Consider the following 24,115-nt stretch of genomic DNA (forward strand, 5'->3'; position numbering starts at 1 on the left):
GTTTTTTATTTCTTGTAAAAGAAAGTTTGTTTTTTATTTCTTGTCTTCCTTGGTGGGTTGCAGCCTGCAAGGATTTAGTCTCTCTGTTCTTTTTTTAAGGAACCCCTTGTTTTTATTTACTATCTAGCAGCTGGTTTAGTCCACCAGAAAGGGGCTGCTTTTAAATTGAGGTAGTCCTCGGCTTACGACCACAGTTGAGCCCAAAATTTCTGCTCCTAAGCCAAGACAGTTAAATGAGTTTTGTCCCATTCTACGGCCTGTATTGCCACAGCTCTTAAGGGAATCACTGCAGTTATTAAGTGAATCTGGCTTCCTCCTTTTGAGTTTGTTTCTCAAGAGATCGTAAAGGGGGAATCACGTGATCCCCGGGAAGACCGCAATCGTCATAAACACAGGCCAATTGCCAAGTGTCCAAATTTTGATCACATGTCCTCAGGGATGCTACAATGGTCATAAGTGGGGAAAATGGTCATTAAGTCACTTTTTTTCAGTGCTGTTGTAACTTCGAACTGTCACTAAAGAAAGGGCTGTAAGTCAAGGACTATCAATAGTATCAGTCAGCTGGAAAAAGTGCTACAAGAGTCCTGGTTTTTTGCTACAGGAAATCTGCCCAGACCTATGCACCTATGCACGCAAACGGGGCGGTGCTACTGCCCACGTGACACTCGCTAGCCCTGCCCCGGTTTTGCCACATGGGTACTAGTGCTGCCCTGTTTTCGCCACGTGCCATTTAGGCCGCGCGGAGCCCCATTTAGGCCGCACAGAGCCGCATTTACGCCATGCCCCCATTTAGGCTGTACCCCGTTTAGACCGCACGGAGCCCCGTTTAGGCCGTGCCGCATTTAGGCTGTGCCCCGTTTAGGCCATGGAGAACCCCGTTTAGGCCGTGCCCTGTTTAGGCCATGCAGAGCCCAGTTTAGGCCATGCGGCCATGGGGCTAGCACGAGTGAGAATGAGTAGGTGCATTGGTCAGCCTGTCCCGCGGCCCGGTGGCCAGTAGGCCATGGCCCGGTACTGGGCCGCAGCCCACAGGTTGGGGACCCCCGGCTTAAGGCTCTGTTTCTCAACTGCGGCAACTTTTAAGGTGGACTTGTAACTCTTATTGGCTGGGGAAATCTGGGAATTGCAGTCCAGGTTTGAGAAACACTGTGGTAGTGGGATAAGATGCGTTAGCAGAGGTTATGTGGAAGTGCTTTGGTGTCTTTCAAAAACTCTCCGAACATCTTTCTTCTTTTGAAGAAGCTACAATTTGCCAGATCCACATGTTGCCTTAAGGTACCACAACCCATAATGCTAAATAAAGATCAAACCCAATGAGGGTTATAAGGGTTTTGGGAATTAAGATCTAGTATGTTAGCACATACAAAAAACAGTTGGCTTTGTGATCATAGGATACCTGTTTATTTATTTATTAAATTTATATGCTGTACATCTCACTGTCCAAAGTGACTCTGGGTAGTTTACAATATAAAAAATCATAAATATCTAAACCAGGGGTTTTCAAACTTGGCCCTTTTATGACTTGTGGACTTCAACTCCCAGAATTCATCAGCCAGGCACTCTGGCTGAGGAACTCTGGGAGTTGAAGTCCACAAGTCATAAAAGGGCCCGGTTTGAAGACAGTTCACACATTCACAATCCAGGTCAGCAGCCAAACTCAAATCAACTTCTAGGCACAAAGAGTTCTTTGAAATACAGGGAGAACCAGTGAATACTGCTTACAATATATAAGTTTATGTGTTCACTGGAACACATAAACTTTCATTACACAATTATCTAGGTCTTTCTGGCAGGCATTAGCCACAGGGACAAGAAGCAGTCAAATCTAGATCCAAAAATGGCTTAAAGCAGGGGGGGGGGGTCTTCAAACTTGGCCCTTTTATGACTTGAGGACTTCAACTCCCAGAATTCCTCAGCCAGGCACGTGTGGGAGTTAAAAGTCCACAAGTCATAAAAGGACCAGGTTTGAAGACCCTTGGCTTAAAGAGTGGGTGGGCTTCAGGACCCCTTTTATATCCCAGAGACCTTGCTTTGTTGATTCTGGAGACTGGCAGTAAGTCTTGCCTTGCTTGATAGGTCTGAGAGCTATTTGGATAGGAGTTTACCGTGTGCGCAGGGCAACCTCTGAATCTGCTTCTGCTGAACTACTTCCTTTGTTTGCTTAACTTCTTCAATCAATCAGCATAGAGCTGGAAGGGACCTGGGAGGTCTTCTAGTCCAGCCCCCTGCTCAGCCAGGAGAACCTGTACCATCTCAGACAGGTGACTGTCCAGCCTCCTTGAAAACCTCCAGTGATGGAGCAGCCACGATTTCTGGTGGCAAGCTGTTCCACAGGTTAATTGTCCTCACTGTTAGGAGGTTTCTCCTTAATTCCAGGCTGCTTCTCTCCTTCATTAGTTTCCAACCGTTGTTTCTCATCCTTCCCTCTGGTGCTTTGGAGAATAATTTGACCCCCTCTTCCTTGTGGCAGCCCCTCAAAGAAGGAACTCTGTTCCTTGTGAACTCTAAAGCCTCCTCCTTCCGTTATGTATCCAAGATGGACAGCAATTAATATGTTACTTATATGGAAGGTTGTAGGTCTATATACATATGTTGTGCATAGTATGTTTTCAATGTATGTGTACAGCTTGAAAGGGAGCAGCTAAATTTCATTTTTAAGGCGTGCCATCGTGCCCTCAGGAAGAAATGGTTATAAAAGTGATCTTATCTACTGTATTTCCCTTCTTATCTGTGTCCTGAAATGGAATTTTTAGACAAGGTGGCTGGCTCTTTGTCTACCTGGCTTTTAGGTTCCTGCTTCACCTTTAGATGTGGCAGCTTCGGCCTCGTCTGACAAAATCTTTTGCTGAAGGATAATATCCTTTGGCTGAAGGAATCGCGCGGAAGACAGAAAACATTTACTGCCCTTAATGCAGGGGTCTTGAAACTTGGCAACTTTTAAGACTTGTGGACTTCAACTCCCAGAATTCCTCAGCCAGCTTTGCAAACAGCTGCTCCCTCCCCCTATGCAAATTGAAAACCAGGGGGGATTATGGTCTTGCGCAGATTGCTAAGAATATACGCCCTGGAACAGCATTTTTCTAAATAAATTCTCTGGGATTTCCAAAATTTAGGACTGGCTGTGGAAGGAAACAAGGCCGCAAAGCCAGGTTTGTAGTTAGGGAGGCGGTCGCTTTGACTTGAAGAGGGGTGGCTGCGGGTGAGGCCGTGGAGTTGCACAGAGATCCATCAAGGCTATACTTTCAGGGATCTTTTCTGTAGTATCCAACTAACAGAAATCCACTTGAAAGTGGTCTGCTGAGCAAACCACGAGGAAGAGTTTCTGTTTTTTCTGAGCTATTAATGACTGTTGTTAAGTGTCATCTGAGTGGTTTGCTTGCTTTTCCCCACCCCTTTTTATTTTTTTAATTGTTATTAAAACCGTTCTTGGGTGAAAAAATGGCCATGTTTTTCACACCTTTATAACTGTTGCACCATTCCTGTGATCAAATGACTGACTGTCCCAGGATCGGGTGATCCCCCATTTTGTGACCTTCTGACCAGCAAAGTCAATGGGGAGAGCCGTATTTGCCCCATTTAGGCCATGCAGAGCCCTGTTTAGGCTGCATGGAGCCCCATTTGGGCCACGCCCAATTTAGGCTGTGCCCCGTTTAGGCCACGCGGAACCCCATTTAGGCCATGCCCTGTTTCGGCCGCGCAGAGCCCTATTTAGGCCGTGTCCCATTTAGGCCGCGTGGAACCCCGGTTTAGGCCACACGGAGCCCCATTTAGGCTGTGCCCCATTTAGGTCGTGTTTAGGCCGCACAGAGCCCCATTAGGCCACGCCCTGTTTAGGCCACAGAGAGCCCTTTTTAGGCCGTGCGCCGTTTAGGCTGTCTCCCATTTAGACCATGCCCCGTTTAGGCCACGTGGAGCCCAGTTTAGGCCATGCGGCCATGGGTCTAGCACGAGTGAGAATGAGTAGGTGCACTGGCCAGCCTATCCTGTGGCCCGGTGGCCAGTAGGCCGTGGCCCGGTACTGGGCCCCAGCCCACAGGATAGGGACCCCCGGCTTAAGGCACTGTTTCTCAACTGCGGCAACTTTTAAGAAGTGTGGACTTTAAGCCTTACTGGCTCTGGAATTGTGGGAATTGAAGTCCATATGTCCTTAAATTTGCCAAGTTTGAGAAACGCTGGGGTAGTAGGATAAGGTGCATTAGCGGAGGTTATGTGGAAGTGCTTTGGTGTCTTTCAAAAACTCTCAGAACATCTTTCTTCTTTTTGAAGAAGCTACAATTTTCCAGATCCACGTGTTGCATTAAGGCACATAACTCACAATGCTAAATAAAGATCAAACCCAATGAGGGTTTTAAGGGTTTTGGGAATTAAGATCTAGTCTAGTATGTTTGCACACACACAAAAAGTTGGCTTTGTGATCATAGGATACCTGTTTGTTTATTTACTAAATTTATATGCTGTACATCTCACTGTCCAAAGTGACTCTGGGCAGTTTACAACATAAAAAATAAATCATAAATATCTAAACCAGGGGTCTTCAAACTTGGCCCTTTTATGACTTGTGGACTTCAGCTCCCAGAATTCCTCAGGCTGGCTGAGGAATTCTGGGAGTTGAAGTCCACAAGTCATAAAAGGGCCAAGTTTGAAGACCCCTGATCTAAACGTTGACTTAGGTCGAAATTACAATACATTGTCCCTCCTTCCAGCCGTTTGCAACCCTGTGTGACAAGTTAAGGAGTGTTTATTCCGATAAACACGTCCATAGGACGAGCATTTAGCAAATGAAACAGATAGCAGCTTCTTTTTTTTTAATTGAAAAGTTTTAAAATACATTTTATCTTTAACAATCCCCTCTCCCCCTCCCCTACCTATCCCTCCCTACCCCTCCCCCCCTTTCCCCCCTCCCCCCCACTTCCCAGAGCTAAGTACAGGGTATAAAAACAAAGAACAATCATAAACATTCATATGCTACCAACAATAAATTCTTAAATCTATCACTCTCTAGCTCATATAAGATAACTACAAACAATACTAATATTTCATATATATAAAAAAAGAAAATAGAAAGGAAGACTTATTCAAATGCTAAATGAAACTTTTTAGTCCCATATTTCTTCTGGATATATTCAATCCATTTTTTCCACTCCATAATATAGCATTCTTGCGAATGATCTTTCAAATAAGCCGAGATCTTTGCCATTTCTGCCAGGTCAGAAACCTTTGAAGTCCATTCCTCTATAGTCGGCAGTTCCTCCTTCTTCCAATACTGACCTATTAAAAGTCTTGCTGCTGTAATTAAATTCAACATCAACTTAGTGTCCACAACAGTAGCTTCTGTAATTATACCCAACAAAAAGAATTGCGGACAAAACTTTATCTTTTGCTTGAAGATCTTCTGCATATTCCACCAAATTTTTATCCAAAAAGCCTTAACCTTTTTACAAGTCCACCATATGTGAAAATATGTTGCATCTTCGTGCAGCTTCCAGAAGTGGTAGAGGGGTTGCTTTTAAAACATTATTGTAGAAATCACGCGCCTGTGTCACAGTAACCAGACGATATCTTTTACCTTCATGCATCACCACCAATCCGACAGGAATCTCCCATCTAAACTTTATATAACGTTGCTTAAGTTCCTGCACGAGAAATGCAAAATCCTTCCTTCTCCTTAAGATCTTTGGAGGAATTTCTTTTAAAACCAAAACTTCTTGGTCAGCAACCACAACTTTAGTATCATAGGCGACTTGAATAACTTCATCTCTAGTTTCTCTCTTTATAAAATAAACCACCACATCTCTAGGTAGCTTCCTCTGTCTAGCAATCCATGAGTTTACACGAAAAACTTTGTCCATGCATCCCTTTATTTCAGATGCTGGCTGACCCATTACTGCTTCCAAAGCCTCAGAAATCAGCTGCTTTAGGTCTTCTTTAGGATTCTCTTTTAAGCCCCTGATTCTAATAGCATGCTGCATCTGATGATACTGGACAAGACTCAGTTCTCTGTCCATTTTATCCCTTAAATCTTCATTCTCCAGTACCTTTACTTCTAATATAGCATTCTTTTGACTAAGATCCTCCACTTTTTCGTCCAAACATTGCACACATTCAGCCGCGCTTTCCACTGTAGACAAAATGTCTACCCTCATTGCACTAAACTGCTCTTCCATCCTCTCCTCCATTACTTTAAACTTCTCTTCTATCCTCTTCTCCAGTTTCTCCCCCAGCTTTGCAATCTTATCACCCAGCATTTCTGATATTACCTGGGATTGTTTTGCAAGGGCATCTTGTAAATCCTTCAACGTCAATGGTGCAGGAGGAAGCAAAGCTTGCAACGATGTCTGTTGCACCGGGAAAGTTCCCGCACTCCGAAGGGTTTTTGAGGGAGGTTTAGCCACCATCTTTTTCACTTTCACTTGTTGCGCACTTTCACTTTAGGTTTATAAAGTCCATTAAGCTAGAGAGTAAGAATAAAAGTCCTCTTCACCTTGACCTCCTGCACCGCTCTGCCTGCTCCTTTTTATTCCAAGGTCTTTCCTTCTGGCAGGGGTGGTCGCAAACGCCTGGCTCTGCTCCAAAAATCCCGGAGCAGAGACGCTAAACAGCTGGGAGCAACCCAGGCTACGGGGGAGTTCAATCGCGCCGCCACCGGAAGTCAGATAGCAGCTTCTTTTATGTAAGGAAACAGACTCAGCTCTCATTTGAAAGGAATTCTCTGTCACCTGCAGTCTTTTGGCAGTGAAGTAGTTAACAAGGTCCTATCAAGAGAGTGACGTCTTGCAGGACCCGCCTTTTCCGGACGTGTATCTCTGAGCCCCCGCGTAAAGAAGCGCCTCCTCCTCCAGGTGGCGCGTGATTGGTTGTTCCGTTCCTGGATGCAAATCTAAAACCAGGGGGCTTATGGGACCTCTCGTTTTGATCACAATATATGCTTCGGAACAGTGGTTTTGTAAAGAAATTTATCGGGTTGTTCGAAGTTTTTATTACTGGCTCTTGAAGGAACGAAGACCGCGAAACCGTGTTTGCAGTTAGGGAGGCGGTCGCTGTGACCTGAAGAGGGGTGGCTGCGGGTGAGGCCGTGGAGTCGCGGAAGGATCCGTTAAGACTATACTTTCAGGGATCATTTCTATAGTATCCAACTAGAGAAATGCACTCGAAAGTGATCGGCTGAGCGAGCCACGAGGAGGAGGCGTAGTGTTCTCTCCTGAGCGCGAAGCTGGCAGGCGGCGCTACTTCGCGTAGCTGCCGTCTGCCATTGATGACCGTTCCGCCTCTTCATTGCGAAGAGGTTGGAGGGAGAGGACGCAGTCTGAGTGGTTCGCTCGCTTCCCCACCCCTTTTATTTAAGTGGAGTAAATTATAAAAGATCTTTAAAATTCGTCATTTTGTAAGCAAGTGATTATTTGTGATAGTTTATCTGTTTACAAAACGATCATGAGTAATCATAGCAGGGGTGATTTGCAGGAGATAAAAGAGTTCTAGTTCAACTATAGCCGTTAAAGCTGACTGGTGATTTTTGGGCCAGTCAGCAGGAGACTGTGAGTTGTAGTTCCGCCTTAGCTAAAGCCAGCTGGGTCGCTTTGGGGCCAGTTCCTGTCTCTCAGCTTAACTCACCTCACAGGGCTATTGGGAGAATAGGATGAGGAAGGAGTCATTTATAAACAATAAATCTCAGGATGGAAATAAATTTGGTTCAGCATGTTGTATTCACAGAATGCTGAGTTTCAAGTATGGTTAGATTTGCCATCTTTGTCGTCCTTGCAGTGTGTTCAGCTTGCTGACTTCTGAATCATTTCTCTTAATAGTAAATTATTTAATCCACAGAGCAGTTTATTATTTCTCCCCCATGCCGATTCTGGCCATCTAAGCTAATTTTCTATTTCCCAATTTTGTGCCTGGTTTCTTGATTCCTTTCCTCCTGTTATTTGGCTTACTTCATTGCAACGGATGAACTAAGTTCATTTCTATTCCTGGAGGCTTCAGTCTGTTTCATTTATTAAATTATCCAAACACACACACACACACACACACACACACCTGACACAGACACTCCAGAAGACAAATATTCAATTCCTTGGCTGTTGCAGTTGATTTCTTTCCCCCTTCCTTTTGTTCATAATACATAGAGAGAGACCATCCTGCTCGGAAAGGACTTTTCTGAAACCGGATGTATAGGATTTCAAGAAAAAACTTATTTCAGATTATGGAAGGGAAAAGCAAGGACGGGCAGGAAGTGTGGCAACCCACATCTTTTACACAAGTTTGGTGAATCGATCCCACCAAATGGAGGAGTGTGAAATGTAGCAAAGGATTTGAGTGTGCTTCTGTCTCCCTCCCTAAATAAGAGAATGGAGAAGCACAACCTGTTGGTGGAGTCAAAAGAGCAATCAGCCTAGAATCCTTACATGGCCACAAGTAAACTTGGTTCAATTCCCTTGAATTCCGCTAACCCTTACCTAACTCTAACCAGGTGCTAACTATTAGTAGAGAAGATTCCTATGCTTAGGAGCAAATCAGTTTAATTAGACCAGGGGTAGGCAACCTTGGCTCTTTTACGGCACGTGAACTTCAACTCCCAGAATTCCTGAGGGGAAAAGAAGAGGTTTCCAAGCTGAGCCATGCTGGCTCAGTAATTCTGGGAGTTGAAGTCCACAAGTCATAAAAGAGCCAAGGTTGCCTACCCTTGATTTACACCTTCACCTCTGGACCTGGTACTTTGCTCCTGACAGATACCAATCTTTGACCAAATAGTGTTTTTGATTTGGGAAAGAAGGGAACCCTGTTCTCTTATTTGTGTGTATTCCACGTTTAATTTTTTAACAAATAATTCAAGCTGGTGAACATTATCCAGCATTCTTCCTCCTTTTTTTCTTACAACAATGACCTTATGACATGGGTTGGACTGAGAGTGACTGGCTCAAAGACACCGAGTCACCTTTCATGCCTAAGGCCGGACTAGAACTCACTGTCTCCTGGTGACTGGCTCAGAGTCACTCAGCTGGCTTTCATCCCTGAGGCAGACTAGAACTCACTAAAATCACTCAACTAACTTGCATGATTGAGAAGGGACTAGAATTCAGTCTCCTGAAGATTGGCCCAAAGGCACCCAGCTTGTTTTCGTGCCTGAGGCGAGACTAGAACTCACAGTCTCCTGGTGACTGGCTCAAAGTCACTCATCTGACTTTAGTGCCTGAGGTGGACTAGAACTCACTGAAATCACCCAGCTAACTTTCATGCTTAAGGCGGGACTAGAATTCACAGTCTCCTGATGATTGGCCCAAAGGCACCCAGCCAGCCTTTGTGCCTGAGGCGGATTAGAATTCACTGAAATCACCCAGCCAGCTTTCATGCTTAAGGTGGGACTAGAACTCACAGACTGCTGGTGATTGGCCCTAAGGCACCCAACTGGCTTTCATGCCTGAGGTAGGACTAGAACTCACAGTCTCCTGGTGACTGGCTCAAAGTTACTCAGCTGGCTTTCATGCCTGAAGCGGACTAGAACTCACTGAAAACATCCAGCTAACTTTCATGCTTAAGGCGGGACTAGAATTCACAGTCTCGTGAAGATTGGCCCAAAGGCACCCAGCTGGCTTTCGTGCCTGAGGCGGGACTAGAACTCACAGTCTCCTGGTGACTGGCTCAAAGTCACTCAGCTAACTTTCATGCTTAAGGTGGAACTAGAATTCACTGTCTCCTAATGATCACCCAGCTGGCTTTCATGCCTGAGGCAGGACTAGAACTCAGGGTCTTCGGCTTTCTAGCCTGGTTTCTTACCCAAGGCTAGGTCAAACTGGCTGATATGTATAATAGGTTAAAAAATATGTCAAAAACATAATAAATCATATTCCTGTGACCTCAGGATGGCCTAGATGCTGAACACCCCAAATGAAATCATGAGACTGCAGAAAGAGGTGCTGGCTGTTGGAATTTTGAATCCAGATCATAAGTACATTTTTGGTGGGGTCTGTCGGAACTTTGAATGGTCACTAAGCAAGTTGTCGTAAGTCGAGGACTAACCTGTGTACTTCAGTCCATGTTCCAATCAGGGAGAGACATGAATGGCTGGGCGGGCAGTGGATGATGGGAGCCGACGTCCAAAGAAAATCTTGATGAAAATGGTATACGTTTCCTTGCTTCTGCAGGGGGTTAGACTAGAAGACCTCTAAGATCCCTCCTCACTCTGTTAGTCTGTGTGATATTCTGTATTTCCCTAGCAAGACTCCCGACACGAAGTTCCCGCCTTGAGAAGATGGGCAGCATAAAATTGAATGCATTCATAAAATGGTTTTTTTTTCTCCTCTCATTTTGTAGGAATCTCCATCCAGTCGGTCAACTCCTTAGGACAAAGTCCGCTCTTCACAGCTGCCTTGCTCGGACTGGGAAAACTGGTGGACATTCTCTTAGATTATGGGTCAGACCCAAACCAGTAAGTATGAGACATCAGTTGGGTGAGAATCGGGATTCAGGTTAAAAAAAAATTGCTTTTTGAACAAAATTATTTTGATTTTCTGAGGAAAATACGAGGAAAAACCCACTCTTTGCTCCTCTGCCGGGGCAGAGCAGGCCACCTCTGAAGGAGAATTTGCAGTACAGGCAGTCCTTGACTTACAACGGTTCATTTACTGACCGTTTGAGGTTACAACGGCACTGGAAAAAAAGCGACTTGCGACCAGTTTTCACAGTTGCGACCTTTGTAGCCTCCCTGTGGTCACGTGATCAAAATTCAGATGCTTGGCAGCGGGTTCACATTTATGACGGTCGCGCTGTCCCGGGGATCACGTGATCCCGTTTTGCGACCATCTGACAAGCAAAGTCAACGGGGAAATCGGACTCACTTAACAACCAGGCTACTAACTTAAGTGTTTCACTTAACAGCTGTCTCTAAGGGAAATTTTAGGCTGAATTGTGGTCATAAGTCGAGGACTACCTTTACCCTTTTATTGATTTATTGATAGATTTATTGATTTATTGTGCTTTATTAAGCACATTTATAAGGCTGCCCAACTCACAAATGAACAGTTACGTGTGGCTTACGACATTTCAAAATCCACCACATAATAAAAACCCATAATAAAACTCTTACCCACCCTGGTTAACTTTCCCCCCTGAGCATGCTTCCACTTTTTATTTTATTTTGTTATGTTTTATTTTATTATTTTATTATTTATTTTATTATATATTTTGTTTTGTTTTATTTTACTTGTTTTATTACTTTACTACGTGTTTTATTTTATTATATTATTCTATTTTATTTTATTATTTTACCATGTTTTATTTTATTATGTATTTTATTTTATTATATGTTATATATTTTATTTTTTATTTTACTCATTTTATTTTACTATGTTTTATTTTGTTATATATTTATTTTTCAGGTTATTTTACATTTTATTTTATTTTTATTTTGTTTTAATATTTATCTTTATTTTATTATGTTATTGTATTTTTTAATTTATTATGTTTGTATTTTTATTTTATCTTATTTATTTTTTATTTATTTCAGCCCTACATAAGGACTGCTTTTCTCCCCCCCCCCTTTCCTCATTCCTCCCTTTTCCTTTCACATTGCGACTTTGCAAGGGGATCTTAGCGGACAGATAATCTCTCTAACATCGGGGGGGGGGGGTGTTAGAAAGTTGTAGGTGTCTTATGAAGAACATAATGCTTTTCAAGACCGATCGATCGTGCTATCTAAGTTGTTTTGCAAAAGAAATTGATAAAAGAGTCATGTAGGGCTCCCCTCCCCCTTCTTCCTTCCTTCCTTCCTCCGTTTTCCTTTCATGTTGTGGCTTTTGAAGGCAACTTCGGTGGCAGGGGTGTGATCCTGCTTGCATCTGGGTGTACTTAGCAAATTCTTAAGTGTACTACAAAGAACATTTTCCAAGAAGTATCATGCTTCTTATTTTCAAAAAGAAATCTTAAGTTAATTTCAATTTCCTCTCAGAAAACCTCCGTTGTGGGTTACGATTTTGTGTTACAATTTTGTTAGCCGACTCTCGCGTTTCATTTCTGGTCAGACCTGACCAGGAATTGAATAGAGGAAGTCCTCAACTTACAACCATTCATTTAGTCACTGTTTAAACATACAAGTGGGGGAAAAAAGCGACACGTGACCGTTTTCCACACTTACGACTGTTGCAGCGTCCCTACTGGGGTCAGGTGATCGAAATTTGGACGCTTGGCAACTGACTCATATTTACGACAGTCACGGTATCCCGGGGGGGGGGAATCATGTGATCCCCTTTTGTGACCTTCTGACAAGCCAAGTCAAAGGCGGAGCCAGATTCACTTAACAACCGTGTGACTCACTTAACAGTTGCAGTGATTCATTTAACAAAGGTGGAGAAAAAAACTCATAAAATGGGGCAAAAATTCACCTAGCATCAGTCATGCTTAGCAATGGAAGCTTGGGCCTCAAATTGTGGTCGTCAGTCCGAGGAGTGTCTCTAAAATAATGTGCTTTAGAGCAGGGGCCTTCAAACACGGCCCTTTTAGGACTTGTGGACTTCAACTCCCAGAATTCCTCAGCCAGCAATGCTGGCTGAGGAATTCTGGGAGTTGAAGTCCACAAGTCCTAAAAGGGCCAAGTTTGAAGACTCCTGCTTTAGAGAGTTGGAGGAAGTCGTACAACCACATGGGAAGCCACGGCTTGATTGTTGCGGTTGTTATTTCAGCCGTTGTTACGATGGGAGCACCCCTGTCCACGCCGCGGCCTTCTCCGGAAGCCAGTTCATCCTTAGCAAACTGCTCGACGCAGGCGGGGATCTGCGACTCCACGACAAGGATGGGAGGACCCCACAAAGCTGGGCTATGACGGCAGGGAAGGAAAGCAGTGCGCAGGTGTGTCACTTTGTGGGCGTGAAGCTTGTGTGTGTTTTCAGCTGTCGCATTTGGGAGGACCTGAGGCAACACGGAGACCCAGTCGGGTGTGGTGGTTCGAGATTCTAAGTTAGAAAACGAGAGGTAGATATTTGGGTAGCTTTGTTTTCCTCCTCCGTCCTCATCCCTTTTTCCTTTTGTGCTATGCCACCCGACACGACAGAACCATCCGTTTTTAATGGATCATTTAGGCCAGGGGTCTTCAAACTCGGCCCTTTTATGACTTGTGGACTTCAATTCCCAGAATTCCTCAGCCAACGTGCCTGGCTGAGGAATTCTGGGACTTGAAGTCCACAAGCTGAGGGTCTTCAAACATGGCCCTTTTAATGACTTGTGGACTTCCAGAATTCCTCAGCCAGCGTGCCTAGCTGAGGAATTCTGGGAGTTGAAGTCCACAAGTCATAAAAGGGCCAAGTTGGAAGACCCCTGATTTAGGTGCTCTGGGAACTCTTCCAGCTAATCTACGGCACCCCAAGTGCTTTGAATTTAAAGATAAAATAACACCGCTCAAGTTGGATTTTTTTCTTGTCGCAGATAATAGATCCAGAAAGTCATGGGCGAGTGGCGAGTGAGAAAAACCTGGCCCTTATTCCAAATAGGATGAAATATTTGCCATTTCTCCGCATTTCTCACCCCATTTGCTGATCTTTAACAGCCTTCTGTTAACCTTGGTATTCTGTTAACCAGGTATTAACCTTGAGGGAGGCTGTTTTGTGAAAGGTGCCAGACTATGAAGCCATGAGTTCAAATCTTGTTTAAGCATGAACCCAGCTGGGGAATTTGGAAGCATTTTCTCAGTCCTAGAAAGAAGATGCTTCTTGAGGTCATAAACACCAGAGGGGAGCGGGGGGGGGGAGAAATCACAAAATATAGGTAGTCCTCGACTTACAACTATTCATTTATTGACTGTTCAAAGTTACAACAGCACTGGAAAAAATGACTGCTCGCACTTACGACCATTGCAGTGTTTCCACATTGACACGCTTAAAATTTGGGCGCTTGGCAACTGGCATGTATTTATGACGGTCATAGCGTGCAGGGGTCACGTGATCTCCGCTTGCAATTTCCCAGCCTGTTTCCATCAGGCAAAGTCCATGGGAGAAGCTGGATTCACTTAACAACTGCAGAGATTTGTTTAACTGTGGCAAAAAAATAAAAATAAAAAGGTCGTACAGTTGGGTGTAACTCGCTTAGTAACTGCCTGGGCTCAGCAATCAAAATTCTGCTCCCAATTGTGGACGTAAGTCGAGGGCTACCTGAACAGGTTCTGCTTTTTAACCTAAATACTAATCTCAAAAGAAAAATTAATTAAATGTTAAGTTTTTCTGAGTGCTAAATGGGGTGCTTTGCTGGCACTCTGGAACTAAAAAAAAATGCACCCTGAAACTTGGATTTTTATATCCCCAAAACCATCCTCCTCTCCCCAAACTGGCCTTGAAACAGCCCAGCCTCATGGATAGTTTGATCGCCTCGACTTTTCTTTTTTTGTAATGAAGCTGAAAAAAAAATCATTAAAGCAAGGGTGTCCACGCTTGGCAACTTTAAGATTTGTGGACTTCAATTCCCAGAATTCAGTCAGAAGTGTGTGTGTGTGTGTGTGTAGGAAGATGGATGGATAGAAAGAGAGAGATGTAAATGAATGGATGGATGTAGGTAGGTAGGTAGAGATAGTGATAGAGAGATGATAGACAGACAAATTATAGATAGACAGATAGATTGATACAGAGAGAGATAGACACAGATATAGGAAGGTGGATGGATGGATAGATTAGATAGATGATAGATAGATAGATAGATAGATAGATAGATAGATAGATAGATAGATAGATAGATAGATAGATAGATGTAAAGGTAAAGGTTCCCCCGCACATGCGTGCTAGTCGTTTCCGACTCTAGGGGCCGGTGCTCATCTCCGTTTCAAAGCCGAAGAGCCAGCGCTTGTCCGAGGACGTCTCCGTGGTCATGTGGCCGGCATGTCTAGACAACGCCAAAGGCGCACGGAATGCTGTTACCTTCCCACCGTAGTGGTCCCTATTTTTCTAGTTGCATTTTTACGTGCCTTCGAACTGCTAGGTTGGCAGAAGCTGGGACGAGTAACAGGCGCTCACTCTGTTACGCGGCACTCGGGATTCGACCTGCCAAACTGCCAACCTTCTGATCGACAAGCTCAGCGTCCTAACCTAGATAGATAAGCTTTATTGTCATTTTTTTTTTACTGTGGGCACCCTGACAGACATTAAAAATGAAATTTAGTTGCTTGCTCTCAAAGTGTACACATACACAACACACATTTAAACATGCTATATACAACATATGTATAAACCTATACCCTTACATATAAATAACATATAAATATTAATCACTGTACATCTTGAATACAGAGTATAGAGCTGGGAAGGGACCTTAGAGGTCTTCTAGTCTAACCCTCTGCTCAAGCAGGAGACCCTATACCAGGGGTAGGCAACCTCGGCTCTTTTATGACTCATGGATTTCAACTCCCAGAATTGCTGAGTCAGCTGACTCAGGAATTCTGGGAGTTGAAGTCCATGAGTCATAAAAGAGCCGAGGTTGCCTACCCCTGCCCTATACCATTTCAGACAAGATGGCTGTCCAGTCTCTTCTTGAAAACCTCCAACGTTGGAGCATTCACAACTTCTGGTGGCAAGCTGTTCCACATTTCTGGGAGTTCAACAGAATTCTGGGAGTTGAAGTCCACAAACCGTAAATTTACCACGCTTGGATAACCTTGCTTTATTTTATTTTTTTAAAAAAACCAGCCCACAGAGCATTTTTTTTACACACCCCCTTTCTGTGTTTCTAAAAGTGGTCCTTCCCTCCTGTCTCTTTCTGAGCAAAACCCCTTTCGGCTTTGCAAGGGACCCATAGCTTTACCTGTTGGGCTGCGGGCTTGATTTCAGATGCTCGAATTTATCCAGCGCTGCATCACTCACATGCAAGTCGTCCTGCAGAATCAGCCCTTGGATTTATTGAGAAAAGTGGACTCGCCCAGGGCCTTGGTCCACAGCCCCTCCAAATTTGGGGGGTTTACCCAAGGGTAAGTCGAAGGAAGTCTGTGGTTTCGCTATCCCATAATAAGCCAGCAGTCCTTGGTGGCGGAGATTTCCAAGCCCTGCCTTCCTGCTTCTCTGGTGGGGAGAATGCTTATGCTGGCTAGGGGATTCTGGGAGTGAAAGTCCAGCCATCTTAAAGCATCGCTGGCTGGGGGATTCTGGGAGTGGAAGTCCTCCCCTCTTAAAGAATGGCTGGCTGGGGGATTCTGGGAGTGGAAGCCCACCCCTCTAAAAGCAGGCTGGCTGGGGGATTCTGGGAGTGGAAGTCCTCCCCTCTTAAAGCATGGCTGGCTAGGGGATTCTGGGAGTGGAAGCCCACCCTTCTTAAAGCACGCTGGCTGGGGGATTCTGGGAGTGAAAGTCCACCCATCTTAAGATGGCTCTAGACATAGACATTAGCATAGATATAAAGATATCGTTAGTAACAAATAGAAAATAAGTATATGTTTCTCTATTTTAAAAAAAATATTAATTTTGCTAGGGAAACACAAAACTCGTCTCGTTTGTTGCTGCTCCATCTCATTTCCCAAAATCCCCCTTAAAAATTTCTCCATCTTATGCTTCAGGGCCGCTGACAGCCCTTTAGGGAGATTCATGAAACGTGCGAGCAGCATGTCGCAAAGCATCTTCAGTTTCGGTTTCGGGAAGGTAAGATGTCAGGTTTAAGATTGCCGACAGCCTGGAAGCTCCGTTCGCCCAGAGTGTGTACGCACAAGACACAAACACACGGGGTCAGGTGTCCCATGCGGGTTCTGAGGAGACCGCCCAAGATGATGGGTGGCTGTGAAAGTCCAAAGAAGTGGGGTTTGGGTGGCTCTCAAAAGAGAAATAATCTGAAATTACAAGCTGTTAGCCAGTGGAACAGACTGCCACATGATGTGAAGCGGCAAATTTTTTTAGGGTTTTTTTGGTTTTTTTTGGGTGGTGGTCTTCAAAGAGAGGCTATCTGGTAACAGGTCAGATGTTCTTGTGGTGACCGCTGAAATGTCTTCCTATTTTTTATTTATTTATAACATTTTACAGTATATAGCCATGTGTCTTTAGGACAACTCTGGGTGGCTCCTGAGAAAATCATTTTAAAAACTAAAATGCGCTCAATGAAAATAATGACTGCAGCAAAAAGGATCATAAAATCATGTGCAACTCTCTTAGTGACTTGGTTTGTGACGGAGGTTTTGGTCCCAATTGTGGTGCTAAGTTGAGGACTTCCTGTATAGATACCGTATTTTCCGGCGTATAAGACGACTGGGCGTATAAGACGACCCCCTACATTTCCTGTTAAATTATAGGGTTTGGGCTATACTCGCCGTATAAGACTACCCCTCTTCCAATGCACACCAAATAAAAATTAAACAACATCAGATTTGATTTTAATATGGTAATTTTAATTCAAGTGCTTATGACATGCAGGTACTTGGTAAGAAAACTGTCACTTATAAACATAAGGCTGTTTGTCATCAAACATGTAAACATAAAACAGTGCAAGTGGATTAAACTTTTCCTAATTCACTCTAAAGCTTTCCCTGCGCAGACCAAATGGGAGATCCGCTCCAGGTTTTCCAGCCAGCCTGCCCAGTTCCTGAGTCAAATGTGTCCTTAGAGCTAAGCAGCTGCTCTGGCTGCTGCATTCCCCACCTGCCTTTCAAGTTGGGATAGACTGCAGCTGCTCTTCAACTTTAGAAGGAAAGACGCCCAGACCCCAGCCTGTAAAAAATCACAGACTGCAGCTTCTTCTCCAATTGGTCCCGCTTTCCCTGCGCAGACCAAATGGGAGATCCGCTCCAGGTTTTCCAGCCAGCCCTGTCCCTAAAGTTTCAGCACCCGGCGTATATATAAGATGACCCCTGACTTTTGAGAAGATTTTCATGGGTTAAAAAGTCGTCTTATACGCCAGAAAATACGGTATTCATATTCCTCCATATGAAACTCTTGGGACTTTTGAGTGCTGTTAAAACCCATCTCTGGATGCTGGATGCTACTTCCAGTTTGTCTCATCTTCCTTCCTTCCCTCTTTGCTTTCCTTCCTCCCTCCCTCCCTCCCTCATTTTTTCTTTCTTTCTTTCTTTCTTTCTTTCTTTCTTTCTTTCTTTCTTTCTTTCTTTCTTTCTTCCTTCCTTCCTTCCTTCCTTCCTTCCTTTCTTTCTTTCTTTCTTTCTTTCTTTCTCTTTCTCTCCCTCTTCTATCACTTTCTCATTCCTCCTTTCCTTCCCCACTTTTCTCCCTCTCCTTCCTTCCCTGTTTCTTCCTTTCTCCATTTGTTTCCTTCCTTTCATCCCTCACTCTCCTTCCTACCTTCCTCCAATCTCCTCCCTCTTTGTTTCATTCGTTCTTTCATTTTTTCCTTTCCTTCCCTCCCTCTTTTATCCTTCCTTCCTTCTTCTTTTTCCCTCTTTTATCCTCTCTCCTTTTTTCCTTCCCTTTCCCTTCCCTTCCCTTCTCCTTTTCCTTCCTTCCCCCTTTCTCGTTTCCTTCCCTTCTTCTTTCCCTTTCCTTCCCCTTTCCCCTTTCCTTCCCTTTTTCCACTCGCTTCTTTCATTTCCTCCTTCCCTTTCTCCCTCTTTTCCCTTCCTTCCTTCCTTCCTTCCTTCCTTCCTTCCTTCCTTCCTTCCTTCCTTCCTTCCCTCCCTCCCTCCCTCCCTCCCTCCCTCCCTCCCTCCAGTTTTTCCTCACCAGCAAGAGGCAGCTTGGTTACCTGGCTTCCCTCCCCATCATCGCGGAGAGAGAAGTGGTCCAGGCCGATGATGAGCCCACATGCTCCTTCTCCACCGGGCCCTACATGAAGATGACCAAGTAAGTGTCCCGAAGGACGGTGGTGGGGGGTCCCCTGACCTCCGGAGCAGACTTTGGCCCTGGCCCCGTCGCCAGGCGAGGACTTGCTGCCTTCCTCCGCCGGGCTGGCCTGTGCCCGGCAAGACCCAGCCTCCGCTCACCGTCCAGTTTTAACCTCCCTACCTCGCAGGATTGTCGTTGCGCTACCCCACCCCCGGCCTAATCTAACCCAGTTTCTTTCCTCTTAGCCCACTCTGCCGCTTTCCCCTCCTGCAAGGCATCCCCAGCACCTGTGGGGTCGGTGACTGGGTGGGCAAACTGACCCTCCCTCTCCCTCTTCCCCCCCCCCCCCGGCTTTTCTCCCCACAGCCTGATGTGGGGAGGCAGCCGCGTCACGGTGAAGGAGCTGAACGTCCAGCCTCACCAGCATTGCAGCAGACTGCGGCTCTCCGACCTCCTCTTGGCCGAGCAGGAGTACAGCAGGTGTGCGCTCCGTGTGTGTGTGTGTGTCTGTGTGTGTGTGTGTGTGTGTGTGTGTGTGTGTGTAAAGCCCCTCATCTTGTGTGTTTGTGTGTTTAAAGTCCACCCCTCTTATAGCAGGCTGGCTGGGGAATTCTGGGAGCTGAAGTCCATCCATCTTAAACCATTCTGCCTGGGGAATTCTGGGAGTGGATGTTTCCCCATCTTAAAGCATGCTGGCTGGGGAATTCTGGGAACTGAAGTCCAGCCCTCTCAAAATGGCTCTAGACCAGGGGTAGGCAACCTCGGCTCTTTTATGACTCATGGACTTCAACTCCCAGAATTCCTGAGTCAGCATAGCTGACTCAAGAATTCTGGGAGTTGAAGTCCATGAGTCATAAAAGAGCCGAGGTTGCCTACCCCTGCTCTAGACCGTAGATATACTGTAAGATATCGTAGGGTTAGCAATAAATAGAAAATTTAAGTATTGTGCATTCAGGGTGTGGGGTTTGCAGGGCCCGAAGTGGACCTGGGTTGTTTCCCCTTCCGGTGGTGGGTCCTCTGCAAATGCGGTCGTCTCTCCTGCGTTGCAGCCAGCTCCACCACCCTCACTTGCTGCTGCTGATGGCGGTCTGTCTGTCCAGTGACTTGGAGAAGACCCGGCTGGTGTTCGAGAGGGTGAACTTTGGATCCCTCTACAGCATCCTTCACGAGAGGGTATCAAGATTGTGTCTTCCGAAGAGCTCTCGTTTCTTTCTGCCTTTGGAGGCTCCTGGGCTGCAAATGCCCCTCCTCCCTGTCTCTCCTCCTCCCCCCTCCCTCTCCCTCCCTCTCTTTCCTTCCCTCTCTCTCTCTATCCCTTCCCTACCCCATCTCACTCACTCACTCTTTTTCCTTTTGTACCCCGTCTCTTTCTCCCACTCTCTTCCCTACTCTCTCTCTTTCCCTTTCCTGCCCCTATCTTCCTCCCTCCCTCCCTCCCTCTTTTTCTTCCTCCTCTCCCTCTCTCCCTCCCACCCTCTCTACCCATTTGTCCCTCTCTCTTCCCCTCTCTCCCTCCCCCTTTCTTTCCCTCCCTCTCTCCCCCTTTCCCTCCCCCTCTTCCTCCCTCTCTCTACCCCTCATTCTCCCTTTCCCCCTCTCCCTCCCTCTCTTTCCTCCTTTCCCTCTCCCCCCTCTCTCCCCCTTTCCCTCCCCCTCTTCCTCCCTCTCTCTACCCCTCTCATTCTCCCTTTCCCCCTCTCCCTCCCTCTTTCCCCCTTTCCCTCTCTCCTTCCCTCTCTCTTCCCCTTTCCCTCCCTCTCTCCCCCTTTCCTTCCCTCTATCCCTCCCTCTCTCTCTATCCCTCTCCTCCCTTTCTTTCCCTCTCTCTCCCTCTCGCTCCCCCTCCCTTTCCCTCTCCCTCCATCTCCCTCTTTTTCTTCCTCCTCTCTCTCCCCCTTGCCCTCCCTCTCTCTACTCATCTGTCCCTCTCTCTCCTCCTCTCCCCGTCTTTCCCCCTCCCTATCTCTCTCCCCCTCTCCTTTCCTCTCTCCCCTCTCTCCCCCTCTCTTTCTCTCTCCCCCTCTCCCTCCTTCCCTCTCTCCCCTTCTCTCCCTCTTGTCTGTCCTTGAACAACCTTGCAAGGTAGGCCAGTGTGGTAAACGACAGGGCCCAGATTTTAAAGGTCTGCTGCTTCTGCCTGTACCCAGACCGGGAAGGAAAACTAGGGTCCCTTTAAGACCTATGGACTTCAACTCCCAGAATTCCTGAGCCAGCTATGCTGGCTGGAGAATTCTGGGAGTTGACATCCACTCACGGTAAAGCATGTTGGCTGGGGAATTCGGTGAGCGGAAGGGCAGCACCGTCTCCTTCCCACATTAGACACTGCAGACCGATCCTCTCTGCAGAGGAGAGTCCCTCAGACGGGTGTTTTTATTACAGGCCATCCCCGAGTTGCGAGCCTTCACTTCACGCTCGTTCCAAGTTACGTGACGAACGCCCCCTAGTGCTTACGAGCAAGTCCCGAAATGACGAATGTTGTGGCACCACGGCAGCCCTTCCGCCGAGCGACCGCAGAGGCACTGCAACACTCACCCGGGTTATACCCTCCCTCCCCACCCCCGCCCCGAGTCTCCCCAGGCACCAGGCTTTCGGTACTCGCCTTGCGAAGATCGAGATCCTTCCCTTTCTCGGCTGCTCCAGGACTTCGGTGCATTTTCACCGAGTGGAGGCCTAGAGTAAGGCAAGATCCTGCGAGATCAGTGAGGCGAGATCTCGCGCTACCGATCTTGCGTGATCTCCTGGTACTTTAGGCCTCTGTTCTCTGCAAGCGAGAACGGAACTGAAGCCGGGGGACGCTTCCGCGTGCCTCCGGAGGCTGGATCGGGGCGTCGGAGGCTTCCTCCAGGCTGGTGCCGCTCAGAAACGAGCCTCTAGATGGCCGCGGAATCCGGGCGGCAGCGGCCTGGAAAAGGCCTCTTGACACCCGGATCCGACTGAGATTCACTTCACGAGTTTTGGAGTTACGAATGGAATGAGCAGGCTCCATTCGTAACTCGAGGACGGCCTGTATTACCGTCATTATTTATTAAATTTACCGGCCACCCATCTTAACCACAGGGTAACGCCGGATGGCTGACCATGTTGAAAAGGTAAAACTGTGTAAATAAAACACTACAAAAGACAAAATGTTTTAGATTAATTTCTTTTTGCAAATCGCTGTGTAACTGCGCTGTCTCCTTCCCTGTCCCCCTCTCCGGAGTTTCCGAGGTGGGGGGGGTGTTTCAAAGTCTTGGAGGCAACGTTTCCTTTCTTTCCCTCCCCCCCGCCCTTTTCCTTTGGCTGCTGTAGCGCTCGGAGTTCCCGGTGTTGCACATGGAAACGATTGTGCACCTGCTGATCCAGGTGAGCGACGCCCTCCGATACCTCCACCTGCGCGGGTTCATCCACCGGACCGTCAGCTCCTACGCCGTGGTGATTGTTCTCACGGGGGAAGCAAAGCTGACCAACCTTGAGCACATGATTGAAAGGTAAATCCCCCTCCCCTCCTTCTCCCTCCCCTCCCCTTTTCTCTCCTCTTTCAATTTCCCTCTCCTCGCCCCCTCCCCTCATCTACTTTTCCCTCCCCTCCCCTCCCCTTTCCTTTCCTGTCCTCTTTCAATTTCCCCTTCCCATCTCCTTTTCCCTCTCCTCTCTCCTCCCTTCTCTCTGCTCCCCTCCCCTTTGCCCTCCCCTCCCCTTTTCTTTTCTCTTTCAATTTCCCTCTCCTCCCCCCTCCCCTCATCTACTTTTCCCTCTCCTCCCCTCCCCTTTTCTCTCCTCTTTCAATTTCCCCCTCCCATTTCCTTTTCCCTCTCCTCTCTCCTCCCCTCTCCTTCTCCTCCCCTTTTCTTTTCTCTTTCAATTTTCCTTTCCTCTCCTCCTCTCCACTCTCTCCACTCATTTCTTCTCCTCTCCCCTCCCCTCCCTTCCCCTCTCCTCTACTCCCTTCTCCCCCTCCTCTCCTTTTTTCCCCACTCTCTCCTCTCCTCCCCCTCTATTCCCTCCCTTCTCTTTTCCCCTCTCCTCTCCTCCCCTTTCCCCTCTCATTTCCTCCCTCCCCTCCTGTACTCTCTTATCCCCCACCTCTCCCCTCCTTTCCTTTCCACTCTCCTCCCTTCTATTCACTCTCCTTCCCCTCTCCTCTCCCCTCCCCTCTCCTTTCCACTCCTCTCTCCTCCTTTCTCCTCTCCCTCCCTCTCCTCTCTTCCCCTCTCCCCTCTCCTCTCCTCTCCTTTCCACTCCTCTCCTCTCCTTTTCCCTCCTTTCTCCTCTCCCTCACTCTCCTCTCTTCCCCTCTCCCCTCTCCTCTCCTCTCCCAGATTCTGACAAGGTAGCTTTGCAATAAACTAGAATTAGCTGATCCAGTTGCGATTCCGGTGTGGTTCGCCCAGCGTGGCGCCCACCAAACCCTTGTAAGTCTGAAAGCAGGAATCTCCCACCGCCCCTTTGGCATCCTGAGGAACCACGGAGGGTGCCTTCTCAAGTCTCTTTTCCTCTGTCTGTTACGCAGCTGAGGGCCTGGCTGTCTCTTACCTGAACGGTCCCTTGGCCTCGTCTCTCAGCTCGGTTTCCCAAGGTCTTTCACTCACACCACCATGTGCTCACCCCCTCCGCCCACCCCCGCCCTCCAGGATGCGAGTGGTCTCCAAAGGACCGTTGGCTGCCCAGAGGGAGGGGGGGGCACCTGTCCTTCCCCAACCCTGAGCCTCTTCCCTTGTCGACAGCAAAGACGGAGGGGAGCACAGCGACCTGACCCGGGTGCCGATCCCTCCCCAGCTCTACAAGTGGTGCGCCCCGGAAGTCATCCTTGACCGGACGGCGACTTTGAAGTCGGACATCTACAGCTTTTGTGCCGTCATGCAGGAAGCGTTCACAGGTGCAGAAAAGTATAGCATGTACTTTGAACTCCTCCTTTTTAATTTCTTCGGTGTTCTAAGGCTAAAGATGGTCTTAAAAAATACCAAAAACTGAACAACACAAAAGGCACCTGGTGGTCATATCAAGTCTGTCCTTTGAGGGTTTTTAAATATTTTTTTATTAATTAATTAATTATTTATTTATTTATTTATTTATTTATTTATTTATTATTACTAGTCCATCAAGTCTGTCTTTTGAGGGGGGGTTTTTCTTGATTAATTAATTATTAATTATTATTAGTCCATCAAATCAATCCTTTGAAGTTTTTATTTTTATTTTTTGTTCTTTCTTCGTTAGTTATTATTAACATTAGTGCGTGAAGTCTGTCCTTTGAGGTTTATTTTTTCTTCTTTATTAATTAATTATTATTATTAGTCCATCGAGTGTCCTTTGAGGTTTTTTATATTTTTTGTTCTTTCTTTCTTATTATTACTAGTCCATCAAGTCTCTCTGAGGTTTTCAAACCGAAAGGGAAAAGATGGCTACATTTCCATCTGTTGTCA

The 24,115-nt window shown here is 46.5% G+C and overlaps 1 protein-coding gene across 1 annotated transcript in view; it reads left to right on the top strand.

Annotated features, from left to right (window-relative positions):
• Positions 1-24,115, top strand: part of TEX14 (testis expressed 14, intercellular bridge forming factor) — a gene marked incomplete at its 5' end in the record, with an annotated part of 102,937 nt that overhangs the window by 4,861 nt on the left and 73,961 nt on the right. The window contains 9 exons of the mRNA XM_081346669.1: positions 10,306-10,420; positions 12,669-12,834; positions 15,792-15,928; positions 16,511-16,592; positions 18,604-18,734; positions 19,083-19,196; positions 19,766-19,889; positions 22,005-22,183; positions 23,420-23,571. Coding sequence (XP_081202795.1) covers positions 10,306-10,420; positions 12,669-12,834; positions 15,792-15,928; positions 16,511-16,592; positions 18,604-18,734; positions 19,083-19,196; positions 19,766-19,889; positions 22,005-22,183; positions 23,420-23,571 — 1,200 coding nt within the window. The remainder of the gene's footprint in view (positions 1-10,305; positions 10,421-12,668; positions 12,835-15,791; positions 15,929-16,510; positions 16,593-18,603; positions 18,735-19,082; positions 19,197-19,765; positions 19,890-22,004; positions 22,184-23,419; positions 23,572-24,115) is intronic.

The sequence above is a fragment of the Vipera berus genome, assembly GCF_964194415.1.
Source record: "Vipera berus genome assembly, chromosome: 1".
NCBI classification, from domain to species: Eukaryota; Metazoa; Chordata; class Lepidosauria; order Squamata; family Viperidae; genus Vipera; species Vipera berus.